At 35.5% G+C, this 19,348-nt stretch overlaps 2 protein-coding genes across 2 annotated transcripts in view; one reads left to right on the forward strand and one right to left on the reverse strand.

Moving 5' to 3' along the window:
* The window catches only part of LOC132187846 (uncharacterized), a 23,867-nt gene extending 12,139 nt beyond the window's left edge, over positions 1–11,728 (reverse strand). The window contains exons 1-3 of the mRNA XM_059602280.1: positions 11,468–11,728; positions 10,903–11,149; positions 9,022–9,860 (exon numbers count right to left, since the gene is read on the reverse strand). Coding sequence (XP_059458263.1) covers positions 9,022–9,860; positions 10,903–11,149; positions 11,468–11,728 — 1,347 coding nt within the window. The remainder of the gene's footprint in view (positions 1–9,021; positions 9,861–10,902; positions 11,150–11,467) is intronic.
* Positions 11,729–15,124: 3,396 nt separating this feature from the next.
* Positions 15,125–16,403, forward strand: LOC132187768 (uncharacterized). The gene is made up of 2 exons (XM_059602189.1): positions 15,125–15,253; positions 15,960–16,403. The coding sequence occupies exons 1-2, from the start codon at positions 15,214–15,216 to the stop codon at positions 16,202–16,204; spliced, it is 285 nt and encodes a 94-aa protein (XP_059458172.1). The 5' UTR covers positions 15,125–15,213; the 3' UTR covers positions 16,205–16,403.
* Positions 16,404–19,348: the final 2,945 nt, after the last annotated feature.

Consider the following 19,348-nt stretch of genomic DNA (forward strand, 5'->3'; position numbering starts at 1 on the left):
ACAGGAGCAAAGAGAGAGAATAGAGATTAAAAAAAAAAAAAAAAACTTGAAGTGGCTGAGTATTAGTTATCTATGTCCACCGTCCAAAAGATTGATGGTTTGATTCATTGGTTTCTCTCTCTCTCTCTGTCTCTGTGTGCAAATAAAGAAATTATTTGAAGAGTAGAACATGTCTTATGTTGGAGAATATTATAAGGAGAATGTTAGGTGTTCTCTTAATGTTTTTTTTATCTTAAGTGGATATTATTTAGAAAAAAAAAAAAAATACTAAGTGTTCTCTTGGTTCTAGATAGATATTATTTTTTAAAAATCAGGTGAGAGAAATAACTATTAGTTTTTTTTTTTTTCTTTTTTTTTAAATAATATCCACATAAGACTAGAAGAACACAAGGAGAGCCTTTAGCATTGTCATCTGGAAAACAAAGAGGATGCTCGTTGCTCTCTTGGTGTTCTTCTTGTGTCCCTCCTGATTCTATATGAATATTATTTTATTAAAAAAAAACAAAAAAGAAAGTTACTCTTATTTATCTCACTTGAGTTTTTATAAAACAATTTTCACCTAGGACCAAGAAGACACAAAAAAATTACAAGGAGAGCACCTAACACCAATTATCTCACTTGGGTTTTATAAAACAATTTTCACCTAGAACCAAGAAGATACAAAGAAATTACAAGGAGAGCACCTAACATTTATCATAAAACAATATCCACCTAAAGGAAAAGAACACAAACATTTTTCATATGTATAATGATTTTTTGGAATTTGGTGCAACAACAATGGCAACTGGATCATATGTTTTCCAGGACATCCTTATGGCAAACGTAATTAATGTCAAAATGTCACTTGGACCACAGGCAACATCACTTTCAACTCATTCGCAACTAATTTGATTATATTCAAAATAAAAAACCAAGACTTTTTATTAAATTCAAGTTTTTTTTTTTTTTTTTCCACACGCTTTGTGGACAGACTAGGGTGGGAACAGTGCTTCTGCTTCCCCCCATCAAAACGTTGAGGCCGCTTTTGACTTTCAATGCACAGAGACCCTCCGATTTGTGGGCCACCCTTTGTCCCCGACCTTTCTCCCATTACACAAGCATAATCCACCGACAATGCGTATGATGTAGGGGATCAAGCTAACATGGTCAATAATCAACGAAAAAAAAAAAAAAAAAAAACTTGTTTCGTTTTATTTTCTTTCCCATATTGTATAAAAAAATTTCTTTATATTTTTTTGGACAAGAAAACTTCCTAGAAAAATAAGAATGTTGGAGCTTTTTACCAAAAGCACTCTGATGTCAAGGATTGAGACAAGTTTCCAGTCTCAAAATTCTACGACAAACAAATAGGCTTCTTGACAAGTTGTTCACCTATACATATTTGATGTGTGTTGCCAATTTGACTCTAAAGTTTCTATTATTTGATTTGATAGACCTTAAGTAACATATTAAATGGCTTCAAATTCTTTTATGGTTTCTTCATTGTCTAGTTTGGGGACGAGGATATCAATCAAGAGACGACAGGGAGTGGCGGAGGCAGACAGTAATGGATCGGGAAGGGGGCCATAGACTTTTATATATATATATATGGGCTGGCCTCAAAATATTTTTTTTTTTAGGAAAAAAGAAATTGACCCCTGCCCCAACAAAAATTATAGACTTTTTAACCCCGAATCCAAGCTAGACCCCAAAATACTTTAAAACTAAAAATTGTTGACGAATTTTAGACCCAAACCCAAAAGTTCTTAGGCTAGCCACCAAAAGTTTAGAAAACAAAATTCATACCATGGTCTGGTCTGAAAAAAGAAAAAAGCAAAAAAAAGCAAAAACTAAAAACTAAAAATATAGAATGACATCTCAGAACATAACATGATACATTTTCACACCATTTGATGGTCTCAGGGCATTCCCATTGGGTTTGGATAATGTAAGGGTATGGGTTCAATTCCCGAATATGAAAATCCTCATGCCTATTTGTATTATCTCCCTAAGTCCCATCGATGCTTTGGTGGGGCAGACGGTTAAGTTATGGCTCGATTAGTTTTGAGAGTATGCCTACGGTTTTCACCGTCTAGGTCTTTTCTAAGCAGTCTCCCGAAGGATTGGTGCTATTATGGTCACGCCCAGATAGAATAGCCACAATTAATTTTCCCCTCCAACCTTTTTTGAATAAAAATAAATAAATAAACAACAACAACATGATGCATTTTCACACTTTTTTTTTTTTTTTACACATTATTGTTCTTCATAGCTTCATTTTCCTCTTCGTAATTCGGCTTTTCGATTTCTTCTAATTTTTCTCTCTTCGTACCCCTACATTATTCTTTTTTTTGGTCTTTTTTTTTTTTTTGTCTTTCTTTCTTTCATTTCTTTGCGAGCAAAGATTATTAAAAGCTAAAAAGATACAAAATATAGAAGATTAAAGTTTAGGAAAATTATATCAAAACACCTTGGTTAAATACGCCAAAAATTTTTTATATCTAAGTTTTTTTTTTTTGACAATTTACTCTCTAGGTCAATCGAAATGCTAAGAAAATTCCTACCATCAAATTTTTTAACTGCCATTAGTTGAAATGCACCGTTTTAACACGTTAGCATAATAATTTTTTTTATTAATTTATTTTAAAAATTAATAAAAAAATTAAAAAAAAAAAAAAGGGTGACCGGAAGCCACCCTTGGCCACCCAAACCATTATGCGGTGGCCGAAAGCCACCCAAACCACGCCAAGAGGCTGGGGGTGGTCTGCGGGCCACCCCAAACCATCTAGAGGTGGCTCATGGTTGGTTAGGGGTGGCCCGCAAGGAACCCATAAACCCAAGGGCAGCCACCCCTTGGGCTTATGGGTGGATTGCGGGCCATCCCAAACCACCCCAAGGGCTATTAAGAGTGGCTCGCAGGCCACTCCTAAACCCTAGGGGTTGCTCGTGGCGACCCCTTGGGTTTAGGGGTGGCCCACCATCCATGGGTTGGCTCGCGAGCCTCCCCTAGGTGGTTTGGGGTGCCCCGCAAGCCAACCCCAGCCCCTGGGGGTGGCTTCCAGGGGTGGGCACTAGGGTGGCTTCCAGCCATCCCTTCTATTTTTTATTTTTATTTTTTATTAATTTTTATTTAATTAATAAAAATTATTATTATGTTGACGTGGCAAGACGGTGCATTTCAACCAATCTAACGGTAGTTAAAAAAATTTGACGGTAGAGATTTTCTTGGCATTTCGATTGACCCAATGAGTAAATTGTCAAAAAAAAAAAAAAAAAAAAAAAAAAAAAAACTTAGGGATAAAAAATTTTTGGCGTGTTTACCCAATGTGTTTTGATATAATTTCCCTAAAGTTTAAAGAAGACTCAGTATTCTAAATAAATCATCTTCCTCTTCTTGTTCTTCTCATTGTGTTGTGTTATTTTTTGGTCAAGTTGATAGATCATCTTGCACCTGGCCACTTTTCTGTCTTTTGTCTTAAAATACACATTTTTTTCTTCTTCTTTAAAATCAAAATAAAAAATTAACGAGATTAAAAAACAAAAAATTAAAAATCAAAGACAAAAAACCAACCTAGAAGATGGTTAAACCACGTCCACAATTAACCACCTCCCAAAAGCAAAATGGGGGTGGCAAAATGCTACAAGTCCCTCTTGTATCCCTCTTTAGTCCATCCAGGAATGATGTGGCTATTAAAATCATCATTAGGCTTGTGATTGATCATTATTGAATTTTGATCAGATGGTGATCTTGATAGTCACATCATTCTTAGAGGGATTACAAGCAAAATTGGGGTGGAAAAATGCTACAGGTCCCTCTTGTGTCCCTTTTTAGTCCTTCCAGGAATGATGTGGTTATTAAAATCACCATTGAACTTGTAATTGATCATTATTGAATTTTAATCAAATGGTGATTTTGATAGCCATATCATTCATGCTAGGATGGGTCATCCTTCCTTTCAAGTTACCAAGTGGGTCGTCTCCATTTTTCAACTTCCTATGGCTGGATCTCTAAGCATTGATCACATATGCTCTCATTGTCAATTGGGCAAAACAACAAAACTCCAATTTTTTAATTCCACTAGAATTTCCTATTGTCCTCTTGAGCTTATTCACTCTGATTTATGGGTTTCTCCCATTGTTTCTCATTGTGGTTGTCGATATTATGTTATATTTATCGATGATTACTCACAATTTACATGGATGTACTAATTTTTAATAAAAGTGAAGTGTTTTCTTGTTTTGTGAAATTTAAGACTCTAGTGCAAAATCTATTTTCTTGTCGTATTAAACAATTTCAGTCTAACAATGGGGGCGAATATGTATCCAAACAATTTATTTCCTTTTTTGACACCCATGGTATTTTACATCGCCTTACGTGTCCTTGCGCCTCTCAGCAAAATGGTATTGGCGAGAGAAAACATCGACACATTATGAACATTGGGTTGTCTCTTCTTGCTCAATCGCACCTTCCTTCCACATTTTGGGTAGATGCCTTTCTCATTGCTATCTTTCTTATTAGTCGTCTTCCTACACCTGTTTTACTCAATGATTCTCCTTATAGTAAATTATTTCAATGCTCACCTGATTATTCTCATTTAAGGAGTTTTGGTTGCATGTGTTATCCACTTCTACGTCTCTACTCCTCTCACAAACTTACCATTCACAGTAAAATGTGACTTCTTCTTGGATATTCTTCTCACCGCAAAGGTTATCGATGCTACGATCCTATCTCCAAAAAAATTTATTTGTCGCGCCACGTAGTGTTTGATGAAAAAAAATTTATGTCTCCCCACTACTGTCCATATATCTCCTACTTTTTCTCACCCTTCCTCTTTGACTCTTCTAGTTGTCTGTGTTGCAATTGCCTCTACTTCACCTAACTTTCCTTTTTCACCCAACTCAATCTCTCAACCCCATGTCTCTCGCACAAATCTCTCTCCCCCAAATTCAGTCCTTGTTTCTATCCCTGAAAATCTGCCACCTAATCCCACCAAATACCCTATCTCACGCCTACCTTTATCTACCCCAAATTTAGCAATTAATTCCTCTGCCTCAAGCATACATTTATCTCCACCAAATTCAGCCATTAATTCCCCTAATTCACACGTATCTTCCTCAACCGAATCCCATGCTTCTCTCCCTGAAAATCTGCCACTTAACCCCCCCTCCCCCAATCTCCTGACTCATGCATGCATCTTCCCCAAATTCATCTTCTACTCCAACTCTACCTCTTCCTCCCACCCGTATGCTCATTCATGCACGAACGGATACTCTCAAACCCAAAGACTTTCCTGATTTTAAACTTTTTTACTCCGTTAAACATTCACTTAAAGCCCTACACACTATCACTCTTCCTCTAGAACCCACGTATTATTCCCAGGCCATTACCTCGGTTGAGTGGTGTCAAGCCATGGAACATGAAATTGATGTTCTGCTTGCGAACAAAACATGGAGCTCAGTTCTGCGGCCTACTCATCAGAAAGTCATCCATAACAAATGAGCTTAAAAATTGAAGCAACATGCAGATGAAACTATTGATCGATATAAAGACTGCTTGGTTACCAAGGGTTTTGATCAAGTATGTGGAGTTGATTTTTCGAAGACTTTCAGCCCTGTTATTAAACCAGCAACGGTACATGTTATTCTTGCTCTTGCTGTTCATTTTGGCTGGCCACTTCACCAACTAGACTTCTCCAATGCATTTCTTCATGGTATTTTACCCGAAGAAGTGTACATGGAGCAACCATGGGGCTTTGTTGATCCTCTACTTCTAGATCACATCTGTAGGGTACATAAGTCCTTATATGGACTCAAACAGGGACCACGAGCCTAGTTTCATCAGTTATCACGGTGTTTTCTTAACTTGGAATTTACAGCCTCTTCTATGGATACCTCTTTGTTCACTTATCATAAATCAGGTGTTCATATTTTCTTCCTTGTATATGTTGACGATATTGTGTTGACAGGGGCTCATAACACTTTTTTAGCCTCTCTCATCCAACGACTTCAAACCGAATCTGCCTTGAAAGATCTTGGACCTCTTGGGTATTTTTTGGGTATACAGGTTACATGGACAACCCATGGTCTACACCTTCGCCAAAGTAAATACATCTTGAATGTTCTTCATCACGCCCGTATGGTCGGTGTTAAACCATATTCAGCTCTTTGTGTTTCTGGTGGAAAATTGTCATCACAGACTGGGGATCCTCTCTTTGATATTTGTGAATACCGTAGTGTCGTTAGTGCTTTGCAATATTGTACACTCACTAGATTGCATACTCATTCAATCAGCTTTGCCAACATCTTCATGCTCCCACTACTGCCCATTGGTCCTCTATAAAACGTGTTCTCCGTTACCTCAAAGGAATTGTGGACCATGGCCTCTACTTTACTTGTGGAACTCTTGATCTTCATGCTACAGTTATTCGGATTAGGTTGGTGATCCGGATGATTGCCATTCCACCACGAGATATGCTTTTTTTTGGGTCCTTGTCTTATATCTTGGTGTGCAAAAAAACAACCCACTGTCTCCCGCAATAGCACTGAGGCTAAATATCAGGCTCTTGCCATGACTGTGGCTGAGCTCTATTGGTTATGTATGCTGTTCAAGGACTTACAACTCCCACTTTTATCTCCCCCTATTGTATGGTGTGATAACATTGGGGTGATCACTTTGGCCTTTAATCCGGTGTTCCACGCTTGTACCAAATACATTGAAGTTGATGTGCACTTCATTTAGGAAAACGTTGCCAATAAAGATGTTTGTTTGAAGTTCATCTCCACTATTGATCAAGTTGCAGACATCTTCACGAAAGGCATCTCCTCTGATCAATTTAACTTTCTCAAAGACAAACTAATGGTGTGTCTTCCCCCCATCTGCTTGTGGGGGGTGTTAACCAACTAGCTATTGACAACTCACCTACACCTTAAAAAGATAAGTTGCTACATCAAGAAGACAAGGTCACGACTGATATGCTCAAGCATTAAGAGAATTATTCTACACCAACATGGAAAGGAATTCAAATCAGTCAATGTGTATAAACATGGAAAGGTTACTCAAGGAAACTTACTACAATTCAGCATATAGTCTTGTAATTGACAACTATGATTTCTATGTAAACTAATGTATACCTTTAGTCTATTATGTTATATATATATTTGTGAACCTGACAGTGTAAATTCATTCAATAAAGATTTATTCTTTTATCAAAAGTTTCAATATACAAGATGAACATTTCATATTAAAATAGACATGCTAAAAAAAATCCTTCAATTCTTTATGGGTTTACGTGAGTTTATTTACCTAGCTTGTGTGTAGTAATCCTTGTAGGATTCTAAATTATAGGATCTTTGTAAATTCTTCAGAAAGGATTTCTCCCGTTAGGGTGGAAATCCGGTGGAGAATAAGAGTGTTTAGAATACAGAAAAACCAGGAGAAAACTAAACTAAGATTTCACGTAAAAATAGAATTAGGAATCTGCATTCTCATGGGACTCTATTTATAGAGTCTCAATACAACTCTTGGTCAAGAGTTACCACTCTTGACCTGCTACCTCCACTGGAAGTAATTTTACCTTTCCTGTAAAATGTACATGATCTGGTGTGGAGATGACCACACTAATAATAGTGTGATCATCCTGTACACCATCATCTCCCATTTGATCATACTATTATAATTAGTAACTAAACCTTAGTTGTACGTGTTTATCTTTAGTATCACAAAAAGTATGTCAACTTCTTATCTACCATATAATCTAGGCAATTAACATTAATTATCCATAGTTAAGAATACAGTTCATACTCAATACTATAATTAATGATTTTTTTTTTACATAATAACCATATGTAAATTGAATTGAAAATTTTTATTCAATTTCTTATCTCCAAGGTTGCCCTATTTGAAATAAATAGTTATACTATCAGTATACTGAAAATAAATGCATACCATCATTCATTCAGGCGTCCCTGAATCCTTCTAATCATGCTATTTTTACCATGTAGCCTTTTTTTAAGTTTTCCTTAATTCCATTTTTGCTACATGCTCTCTAAATTTATCTAGAGTTAACCCTTTGGTCATGGGATCAGCTACCATCTCTGTTGAGAGAATAAATTCAACTTTCATTTCACCTTTCTCCACTATATCTTGAATATAGTAATAACTTATGTCAATGTGTTTGCCTTTGGAACTTTGAGTTCCACTTTTTATTAAAGAGATGGCAGACTTATTATCATAACATACATTGACAGGCCCATCTTGCATTCCAAAATTTAAACTTTTAATGAAATGCTTAATCCAAATAGCATTGCTTACCGTTGTGCTACATGATATATATTCAGCTTCCATTGTGGATTTTGCAACACAATTTTGTTTCTTACTTAACCAAGAAACAGTTGTTCCCCTAAATAAGAATATGTAACCGCTTGTAGATTTTATATCATCTACATCTCCTGCAAAATCTGCGTCAGTGTATCCTGCAATGTTTAGATCTTCTAATCCACAACATAAACCCATGTTTTTAGTTCCTTACAGATACCTAAATATTCTTTTAACTGCTTGCCAATGCTCTTTTCTAGGATTGGATTGATATCTACTAACTAATCCTACAGCATGACAAATATCAGGTCTTGTGCTTGTCATAGCATACATAAGACTGCCCATAGCTTGAGCATAGGTGACAATTTCCATTTCAAGAATTTCTGTTTGGTCTCGAGGACACATTGTTTTGCTCAAATGTTGACCCTTTGAAACGGGTGTATTTAAAGGTTTACATTTATCCATATTAAACATTCTAAGTACCTTTCCTATTTCTCTTGATCTAAGTATAATAATTTCGAGGTCTTATCCCTTGAAATTTTTATTCCCAAGACATAAGTTGCTTCACCCATGTTTTTCATTTCAGACTTAGATGCTAGGAAATTCTTTGTATTTTGAATCATTTTCGAGCAATTTCCAGTTAATAATATGTCATCTACATATAGTGATAATATAGTCAACTTATCATTATCATAATGTATGTAAACACAATGATCTAGTGGACTTACCTCGAAACCGATTTCCATGATGGACTCATGAAATTTTAAGTACCATTGTCTTGAAGATTGCTTTAGCCCATACAATGACCTCTTTAATTTATGAACTTTTTCTTCATGTCCATTCACATTGAATCCTTTAGGTTGAACCATATAGATGTCTTCTTTTAATTCTCCGTTTAGAAGTGCTGTTTTTACATCTAATTGGTGCAATTCTAAATCCATCTTAGCTACTATAGACATGATTATTCTTACTGAGGTAAATTTTGCTACAGGCGAATAAGTATCAACAAAGTCCACACCTGGTCGTTGAGTGAATCCTTTGGCTACCAACCTAGCCTTGTATTTATCAAGATTTCCATCTGCTTTGAATTTCTTCTTCAGTACCCATTTACATCCAATAGCTTTTCGTTGCTGTGGCAGGTCCGTGAGTTCCCAGACGTCATTTTTGTTGATGGAGTCTAGTTCATCATTCATTGCATCTATCCATTTGTCTGCATCATCACCTTTCACAGCTTCTTTGTAATTGGAAGGATCATCTTGAAGATTTATGTCATCTATACTTAGTACATAATGATCTTTAAGTATGACTGATGGTCGTCTTTGTCTTTTAATTCTCCCACTGTTTTCATGATTAGGGATATTGAGATCCAATCTTCTTTTACTCCCATTGTCCTGGAGATTTGTAATGTCTTCATGTGCAGATTCTTCATCTTCTGATAGACTGATATCTTTCATAGGAGATATAAGATTTGAATTTTCTTGTGTAGATTGTTCATCTTCTAATAGTCTGATATCTTCTATAGGAGTTATTTGATCTGAATTTTCAAGAAAAACAGCATCTCTGCTTTCTATTAATCATTTTTCAGAATGGTAGAATCGATATCCACTACCATTCTCAACATATCCTATGAACTTGCATTCCCATGTTTTATCTTTTAATTTATCTCTTAAAGGTTTTGGGATAAGTACATGGGCTTTGCATCCCCATACTTTTATATTTTCTAAGTTGGGTTTCAGACTTGTCCAGATTTCATAAGGGGTTAAAGGTTTAGATTTTGTCTTAACCCTGTTGAGTATATAAGCTGATGTGGATAAGGCTTCTCCCCAAAAATGGATAGACAAGTCAGCGAATGCCATCATTGACCTTGTCATTTCCATTCAAGTTCTATTTCTTCTTTCTGCAATACCATTTTGTTGAGGCTTATATGGCATTGTGTACAAATGTTTTATACCATTCTCTTTGTAGAAAGTATCCATAGCTTTATATTCTCCCCCTATCATTATTTAAGGTTTTGATAGATCTTCCTAATTGTTTTTCTACCTCTAATTTGAATTCTTTGAATTTATCAATAGCTTCAAATTTATTTTTGATGAGGTAGATATATCCGTACCTTGAATAATCATCGATGAAGGTAATAAAGTATTCCATTCCTCTATGTGTCTTAGTTCTGAATGCTCCGCAAATATCTGAGTGAATTATTTGTAATAATTCTGATGATTTCCAGTGTTTAGAAAAAGACTTATTAGTCATTTTTCCTTTAATACATGATTTACATATGATAAAATCTCCAGAATTAATATGAGATAGTAATCCACTTTTGCTCATTCTTATCAATTTATTTTTGTTAATATGGCCTAATCTTAAATGCCATAGATAAGAACTACTTTTAGATACATGTGATTAATGTGAAATGGAAACTTTATTATTAAATTTAATGGAATACATATTGTCAACTTGTGTACCCTTTACAGATATGTTTCCTTTCCTAATATAGACCTTCCCAGATTTAAATTTTATCCCATATCCCTTGTTATCTAATATAGGAACTGATATTAGATTTATCTGGAAACTAGGAACATACTAAACATCATGTAAGACAATAACTGAACCTTTGACAGAAATCTTATACTTTCCTTCTCCTAACACATCACTATAGGTGTTGTTGCCTATGTAAACTTTGTGCTCTCTAATAGCTTTCTCTTTGAAGTCCACAAAAAATTCCCTCTTGTTGGTGATGTGTCTAGTTGCTGCTGAATCTATCCACCATGAGCTAGAAGTTGGTTCTGCCATCGATGCTTCAGTGATTGTCATTGCAATCTCCTTCTGTGGTTTAACACCGTGGAGTTTTGGACAATTCTATTTAAAGTGTCCAATTTTTCCACATTTGAAACATGCTCCTTTAGCTTTGACTTTACTGTTTGGCTTACTCTTCCATTTTCTTTTGAATTTTTGTGGCTTGCTTCTGAATGTAGGAGGAGTTTGAACAATCTGATTTGAGTTTTGAGCCATCATCAAATTGCTAGATATTCCTTCTCGCCTTCTTCTTTTCATTCTCTCTTCTTCGAGTACTAGTATCACTGGTAAAGAAATTATGGAGACTTCTTTTCCACTAAGTGTTAAAAAAGTCACCACATGTTCCCATGATAAAGGAAGGCCGTTAAGTATGGTGGTTACCTGCATTTTGTCTGATACATGATGACTAGCATTTGCAAGCTCCTTTGCAAGTAATTCCATTTGATTAACAAATTCGCCTACATAGTCATTGTCACTCATACGTGTACAGTTGTATTTGTCTAATAGCAACTGTACATGTGTATCAGATCTGGGGCCATACTTTGCCTCCAGTGCTTCCACAATTTCTTTAGCAGACTCATGACTTTCGAATAGAGGAATGATATTGTCTTTCATGTTGTGGAGAAGGGTGGCTCTCGCCATTAAGTCGGCTTCAATCCATTTTTCATGCTTCTATTTGGCTTCGCTGTCATTTAGGTCAACTGGATCGGGCTTCACAGATGTAAGAGTATACTGTGTTTTGTCATGTGGGAGTACATAAGTTATGTGTCGTTTCCACATTCTAAAATTCATTCCATTAAGACTTTCGAGTCTAGAGGAATCAATGCTACTTTTAATAGCCATTGTTAGAAAATAGATTTAACAACACAATAATAATAATAATATTTATTATTTTTCAGTACAATTTTTACAATTGTCTGAATAACTATACTAATTATTACAAGTTAAATAATTTATCTGTGATTCTAATTATTATTACAAACTAATATTGTCTGTAAAAATAAAAATAAGAACAATAAATAATAATAATAACTTCAGCTCAATAATCTTCAGGATAAGTCAGACAAGCCTTGTATTTGTTCAAATGTCCCCTGTAATATCCAAGAGATGGATTTGGTGGACTGACCCTTTCACCCGTCCTCGGAGGAGTGAAGCGGTGCATGCCAGTAGGCCACGGGTCTCCAGGGTTCTACTCAATGGTCCTAACAATCTGTAAAGGATGTGGACCCCTTAGGCGCCTGTCAGATGAGATCTCCTCTGTAGCCAAATCTGGAACAGTGAATGCAACCTCCTTGTGTTGACTTGGAGCCAACCAATAGGGTTGGATAAACCTCCTGTGCAAACTTTGATGGCTTTGATTAGAAGTCTCACCTCTTTCCCAATTATTTCTAGAATTATAATGCTGAAAATTATTAAAATTATTGTAAATAGAACTTGTAGAATTGTAGCCCTTCGAATCAGCTTTCCAATGGTTTTTGAATGGACGAAATCGGGGCCGAAACGAGCCAGAACAGTCGAAATTGCTGAAATTCCCTGAACTGGCCGAGTCTGCTGAAAACAGGTTGCCTGAACCGGGTATGATGAACCAGGGCTGGTGAAACCGAATTGCCTGAACCGCGGGTTGAAACGCAGGTTAAATCTTGGGTCGAATTTTGCATACGGGTGGAAAGGCTGGTTGGGCTTCAACAGGTCGGATTGTGATTCAACGGGTTAGGCTTCAGCGGGTCGAGCTTCGGCGGGTCGGGTTTTAGTGTTTACGGGTTTCTGATTTTTCTTTATTTGGGCTTGGGCTCGCAACACGGACTTTCGGGCCGTGTATTTCCACTTTGGGCCAGAGCGGAACGATTGGCGAAGTGGGTCGAGAGCAGTCTTTCGGGCATGCTCCAGAAGACGTGGAGCGGGTCTGTCGACTCGATCCGGTACTGAAACGGCGTCGTTCCAATTTACTGGAACGGCGTCGCCTAGATAACAGGTGCTGGAAGGTGCTGTTTGTGAAGGCCCAAAACGGCATCGTTCTAGATATCCAGAACGGCATCGTTTGAGAGAAAATGGAAATCAGTTACCTGAGGCTGTAGGACGATGTCGTTTGATGTAGGTGCTTCCTCACTTTGTGAAACGGTGTCGTCTGGGGTTGGGGAATTGACAGTTTTCCTCAACCCGTCGTCTTCTTCCTCCAGATGTCCTCTCTTTTTATATAGTCCCAATACAACTCTTGGTCAAGAGTTACCACTCTTGACCTGCTACCTTCACTGAAAGTAATTTTACCTTCCTGTAAAATCTACATGATCTGGTATGGTGATGACCACACTAATAATAGTGTCATCATCCTGTACACCATCAATCCTCGATAAAAAAATCTCCTTATCTACAAAGTATTCTACTATTAGTTGAGCCTCTAAGTCATAAATTCAAACCTAGCACCTGCAAACTCCAAATTTTCTGCATTATGCCAAAAAAACTGTTAGAAAGCTGTTGAATATCGATACTCTTTAGACAGTTTGAGCAATGCTCGAATGTTACATTGTTCATTCATTTTCTAAACTCCCTACATCAAACTCCTAGTTCTAGGGGGTTTTCACACCACAACTATAACATGTACGCACACACTGTAACACTCTAGTTCCATATTAATAAAATTAGTAGCTCACATAAAGAGTTGGTGGTTTAAAAAAGATGCTCATGGTTGATAAGTCTAACATTGTTTAATTATTATGTGAAATTAGACTTTATAAGTAATTCTATGAAAGCTTTAAATTGACTAAATCTTTTAAAGGTGATAGCGCAAATGTGACTAACACTTTCCTTGAATTATTACAAACAAACACACGCACACTCTCCACAATTAATAAAATATAATATAAACACAATATAAATGAATTACATCAAGCAATAATGTGAGGGGTTACTCTAGTTGTCCGAATAGTATTCAAAATTCAAATCTTTGTCAGATCCGATGTGGATCTTCTAAACGATTATCGAATGGCTTTCCAATTTTTTCGTTGTATATTGTTCAGACAGTCTCTGAAACAAAACTTTTCTAAGTGCTTTCGAATATAATTTTCCTTCATTTTGGGACTTTGTGCCTAACTTACCCCCTTAATTATTATCTCTTATGCATTTATTAGGCATCCTTAATCCTAGCTGAGACTGGAGTACTACAATTATTTTATTAAGTCAGCCGACATGAGAAAAATCTTGTCTCCGCAAAAAGGCTTCTTGCCTAGTTGTTCCTCATGAAATTTCCATTATTTGAGAGAGACTTTAACAAATAGGTCTTTATAGCGAATTCCATATGAGTGGAGTGGCCGTAGCTTTAATCCCTTTTAATGGTTTCTTCATTGTCTGCTTTCAAGTTCTAGCATTATGGGGGTGCAAAGCATCTAACTGCTTTTATGTATTGTATCAGTCAGAAGACAAGACATCATGTGCTTTAGACATGATGGTAAGATTTCTTGTAGCTATGGAATTGTTGGTCAAATAGACCACCTAAATGTCATTTTTCTTCTTTTCAATAATTTCGAATTATTGTATAACTAGCTTCATATTATTGGCAATAATATGAATTTTTTAGCATTAACCTTGAATTTTTTTTTTTTTTTTTTAACGATGAATGATTTAAATGTTGATTGAGACTGTCACGTTAACATTGTGAAATAATTATACGACAAAAATATAATTTCTCACTTCTTTCTTTAATTTATCTCAAATCTCTATCAATTTTTTCTGACCATCTAAAACAATCCATTGTATGCATGTTAGTAGTAGATATTCTAGATTTTATTAAAGCATCTATCCCAAGCCTTCAAAACAAAATAGATATTTTTTAAGGGAGTACAAGGTTGGGCCAAAGCCCAAAATGCAGAAAAAGAAAAAGAAAAACCAAAGAAGGCCCACCCATGATGACTAGGCCAAGAAATTGCTTTAGCCTATTAAACGAAACGAAAATAAATAAATAAATAATTTGAGCTTGCATCCGAACCGTCCACATAATGTTACGGCCCATCAGATTCGGAGTCCCGACATAAAGGGCAGAGATGCAACTGTAGTGGTCCAGTAAGTTGGAGAGAGAGAGACAGAGATCACGCGCTGACTGAATCAGACCCACAAAATTTCTCATTGAAACTCCAATGGCGGAGCCAAACCCAGAGCCAACAGTATCTCCAAAAGGTATATAAACATTTAGAATCTCAATTTTGTGCACTCCCATATGTATGTATATGTTCTTTTTAATTACAAATATTCATTGTATGTACTTGTTGCTTTTAATTTTGCGAGACTACACTTTAAATCTATTTGAACAGTTGATCATAGGGATGGGCTTTGTGCAAATGAGTTCTATTTGCGATCCTATTCATTGAGAGTGCTTTGGGTTTTTTAATATGTTTAGTTTGTATCAATCTTAGCTCTGGCAATTGGGTTTTGTGTAAAACTGTTTACTTGCATGTATGACCCTTTTTAAGCAACTCTTTCATAATTGATCAGTTTTCTCTGGTTTCCTGTTGTTGGTTTTCTTTTTTTTTTTATTCAATGTTAGTTGAATTTGTATCCAAAAGATTTGTTAGTTAAATAGTTTGGCATCATGTTCTTCATTTGTTTCAATGAATAGTTTCTCTCCTAAGGGGAAAAACTGGGAAAATAAAAAAGAAGAGAAAGAATTCTGTGAATAGATATTTTCCTGAAGTCATCTAAGGAAACATCAAACATGGTAAATATATTTGCCCAAAGCTTCTTGCGGGTAGTGTCCATTGGGTAAATGGAGTTTTAAGTTTAGTGTTTCTATGCTGAGAATCTTATAGCAATTAAATTTCATGCATGTAACCTCTGGAGTTAAAAATAATTGAGTGTTATCCTTTTTCTCTTTGTTTTTTCCAAGACGAAAAAGATGTCAAAGCACCGAATATAATTGAGAGAGCTAAGGAAGAGATTGATGCAATAACTCACACTGAAAAATCACCAGAGCATCACAAAGAAACGCATGGAAGGAGTGATGACATTGACGAGAACACCCCGATAGATGAAGTCAAGGGGCCGAGTGTGTTTGAACGAGTGAAGGAGGAGATTGAGGCCATTGTTGAAGCAATTCATCCAAAGAAAGAATCCAAAAGTCAAGAGCCTTAGAAGTTAGAGGGGTGGGTTAACTGAGCCTCTGTAATAAGAAGGTTTGAGAAATTTTTCTCTCGATTTGGATCAGAAAAGAGGATTTAATATTGTATCATAACTGATGCTTAGTTTCTTTGCTTTGTACGTTTGTTGCAATTTTACCATCCAGATGATATCAATCGTGACTGAATTTTGTTCAGTTATTCCATTGTTCTCATTGACTACTGAAATTATTTATTTCCCTTTCTATCATAGTGGTAATTCTCTCAGTGGGGAGAAACCATATGTGAAAAGTATTCCATAATTCCTCATACGATTATCATATTATTTGGCATGTGATTCTATTGTTTACGATATTTGGTTTAGAATTTTACACATTGAGATAAGTACCACATTTTTAAAGCTTGCCAAATTATAAAACCCATTGACAACCTCACCGTAGTTGCGTCATAATATGTTTCACGTTGCAGTAGCCAGCTAGGATTAGTGTTATATGCTGATACTAGTTTGGTATCATTCTTGTGGTATAGGAGAAGCAGGAAGGGGTTGGTTTGATATACTACCTTTGTTGCTTTTATTCACCTTAGTCAGATAAATAAATTAGTTGGAATCATCAATCTGGGTTTGTGTTTGATTACACAATGCAGACCGACTCCTTTATGCAATGTGTTATCCTTGGCAGCTGAGATTTACTTATATAACTAGTAACTTGAAGCTTGTCAGATACTAAACCCGCAGTGACTGATTTCATATAGAGGGCTAAGTCATTGTTGGGTAATGCCATATAATTCCCTTCATCTGATGTCTTCAGTCTCTTATCATATGTCGTAAGTCACCAGGACCTAATAATATAATTGTCTGTACTTAGTTCAGATTGGGTATAGTAATGAAACATTTGGATTTCTCAACCAGTTGAATGAGAATTGGTCTTTCTTGGAACTTGCTCAAAATACTGGCATTTTTGTGTATCGTAAAATGGATTGCTCTCAGTTAATTTTACTGTTTTTTATGTTGGGCATCTCCTTTGATGAGTTCTGTCTAGATGATAGAGTTTGGCCTTTAAATGCTCTATATGAAGGATGCATTATCTTATGTCTTCAATTATCCAAAGATGCCATTGCTTGACTACCACCTAGTTGATAGTGCTACAAAGTTAAAACATAGGATGATCGTGGCTTTGTATCTAGACTGAAGCTGCGGGTAAGTACTCTCTTTTTTAGGAGCACGGAAGTATTGAGGAAGAAGAATTAGGTGTGTGGAAAATAGAATTGATGTTTGTCTATGTTGAGGGTATTTCTGAAAACTAGTATGTTCCAGTTGATGTATTTTCCAACTAAACTCTTATATTAAGAGCTTATTTGGGATTGCATTTGAGAAATAGAATTTTTAGTTCAAAAAACACTTTTGAGCAAAAGCTTCCAAATAAAGCTTTTGCAAAAAATACGTTTTGGCAATTTTTAGGTTTTTTGAACATTTAAAAGCGCTTTTAATTTTTTTTACCAAACGAATACTTTTTTTTTAAAAAAAAAACAGACTTTTTGAGTGTTATAAGTAATTTTAGGACTCTTAAACGCAATCTCAAATATGTCCTAAGTCATTTTATTATTTTAATACGCTTCCCTGAGGACAAATTTGATCAATACATGCTTTAGAACTTATGTGATGTCAAATTTAGACTTTTTGGCATTGCCACAGAGAAGTAGGCAATTTATCCTGGGGATTGTTCAATAACAAAACAAATAATAAAATGTATTTGTGTTTGTCTTTTTCCTTTCTTTCTTTTTTTCTTTCAGCTATTTTCTGCTCCTCAAATCAAAGGGGTTGTTTGTTAAACCCCACAATATACTACACTATTCACTTCATTTTTTTAAAACAAAATTTTTACTTTTATATCAAATCATTCACTTTTTATATTATATCATTTATTTTTTATTACTATTCTAATAAAAAAAATCATTATAAAACAAAATTTTTCATATTTTAATACTATTTTTTTATTTTTCTATATCAATTATTTTTTTATTTTTTTTTATAGACAGTGGGATGTGGTGGGGGTGTTGTTTAACAATCGGCCCCAGAATATGTGCTAGACTGCTAGTACACAGAGTAGTCTGACAGATTTTGAATTGAGAATAGAGTGGAATCTTCTAATCTTTGAACACTATTTTGTTTTCCATACATGACTGTGCTTTTACCTTTCATTGCACTGGTGTATTGAATTCTATAAAAGAAGCATGGGGTAAGCAGAAGTTCTCTTTCCTTTTTCTTTTCTTTTTTCATGTTCTCCAGCTATATCCTAAATCCTTTTGAAAGGACCAAAAGAATAAAGAAATGGAGCAAATGCTCTCTATTATATATAAGTTCGTTGGTGGAAGAGAGATGCAGGCTGATTTGAGGCAGTGCAGCACATTGATTGATCAAATCACTCAAGTCCCCTCACAAGTCTCAATGGGAAAGTTCCAATTCCAGAGAAATGGGTGCATTTGTGTATTTGCCTGTGCCTGCTGCTGCTGCTGCCCTTTTACTCCCATTCATGATATTTATTGACTTGTCTTTTTATAAAAGTCCCTGATCTCACCAAATTCCCTCATTGAGTAAAAACTTTCACAATATTTACATGCCAAATGATAGTGCTGTTTACACCAAATTGGCCACCAGCACAGTGCAGCGTTGCCTACCTCCCTACATTACCAGCTATATAGCCTAGAGATAGAGAGAGAGCACTGGATGGTGCAATCAAGGTCTTCTTATCTTGAGCCTGCTTCCCGAGGTTACTTTCACAGCTTACAGCTTCTTCACATCAATCTTTAGTTGCTTTTATTGGTGCTTGTTCAAAAAATATGCTTTTTTTCTTCAATCACTCTACCTACCAAAAGGATATATCTATATATATTGAACATATCAAACTGATACAATAAATATGTATTAAAATATAACCATAGAGTGTTGTTCGACATTTCAACACTTTTATTTTTTAAATGATTTGAATTTTACATTCATTTTAAAAAATAATAATATAAATTTATTTATTTATTAAATAGATCAAATCATTAAAAAACAAAAATATTGAGATATCTAGTATTATTCATAAACATATGGATCGAGTTCTTGAAAAATAAAAAACGATCAGCAGATATTTATAAATATTTACACCATCACAAA

The sequence above is a fragment of the Corylus avellana genome, chromosome ca7 (assembly GCF_901000735.1).
Source record: "Corylus avellana chromosome ca7, CavTom2PMs-1.0".
Taxonomy (NCBI): domain Eukaryota; kingdom Viridiplantae; phylum Streptophyta; class Magnoliopsida; order Fagales; family Betulaceae; genus Corylus; species Corylus avellana.

What these genes read in the sequence shown, in the direction of transcription:
- LOC132187768 (XM_059602189.1), top strand. Translation starts at nt 15,214, where the DNA reads ATGGCGGAGCCAAACCCAGAGCCAACAGTATCTCCAAAAG. An exon ending in GCCAACAGTATCTCCAAAAG is followed by an intron (nt 15,254 to 15,959) that starts GTATATAAACAT and finishes GTTTTTTCCAAG; the next exon opens with ACGAAAAAGATGTCAAAGCA.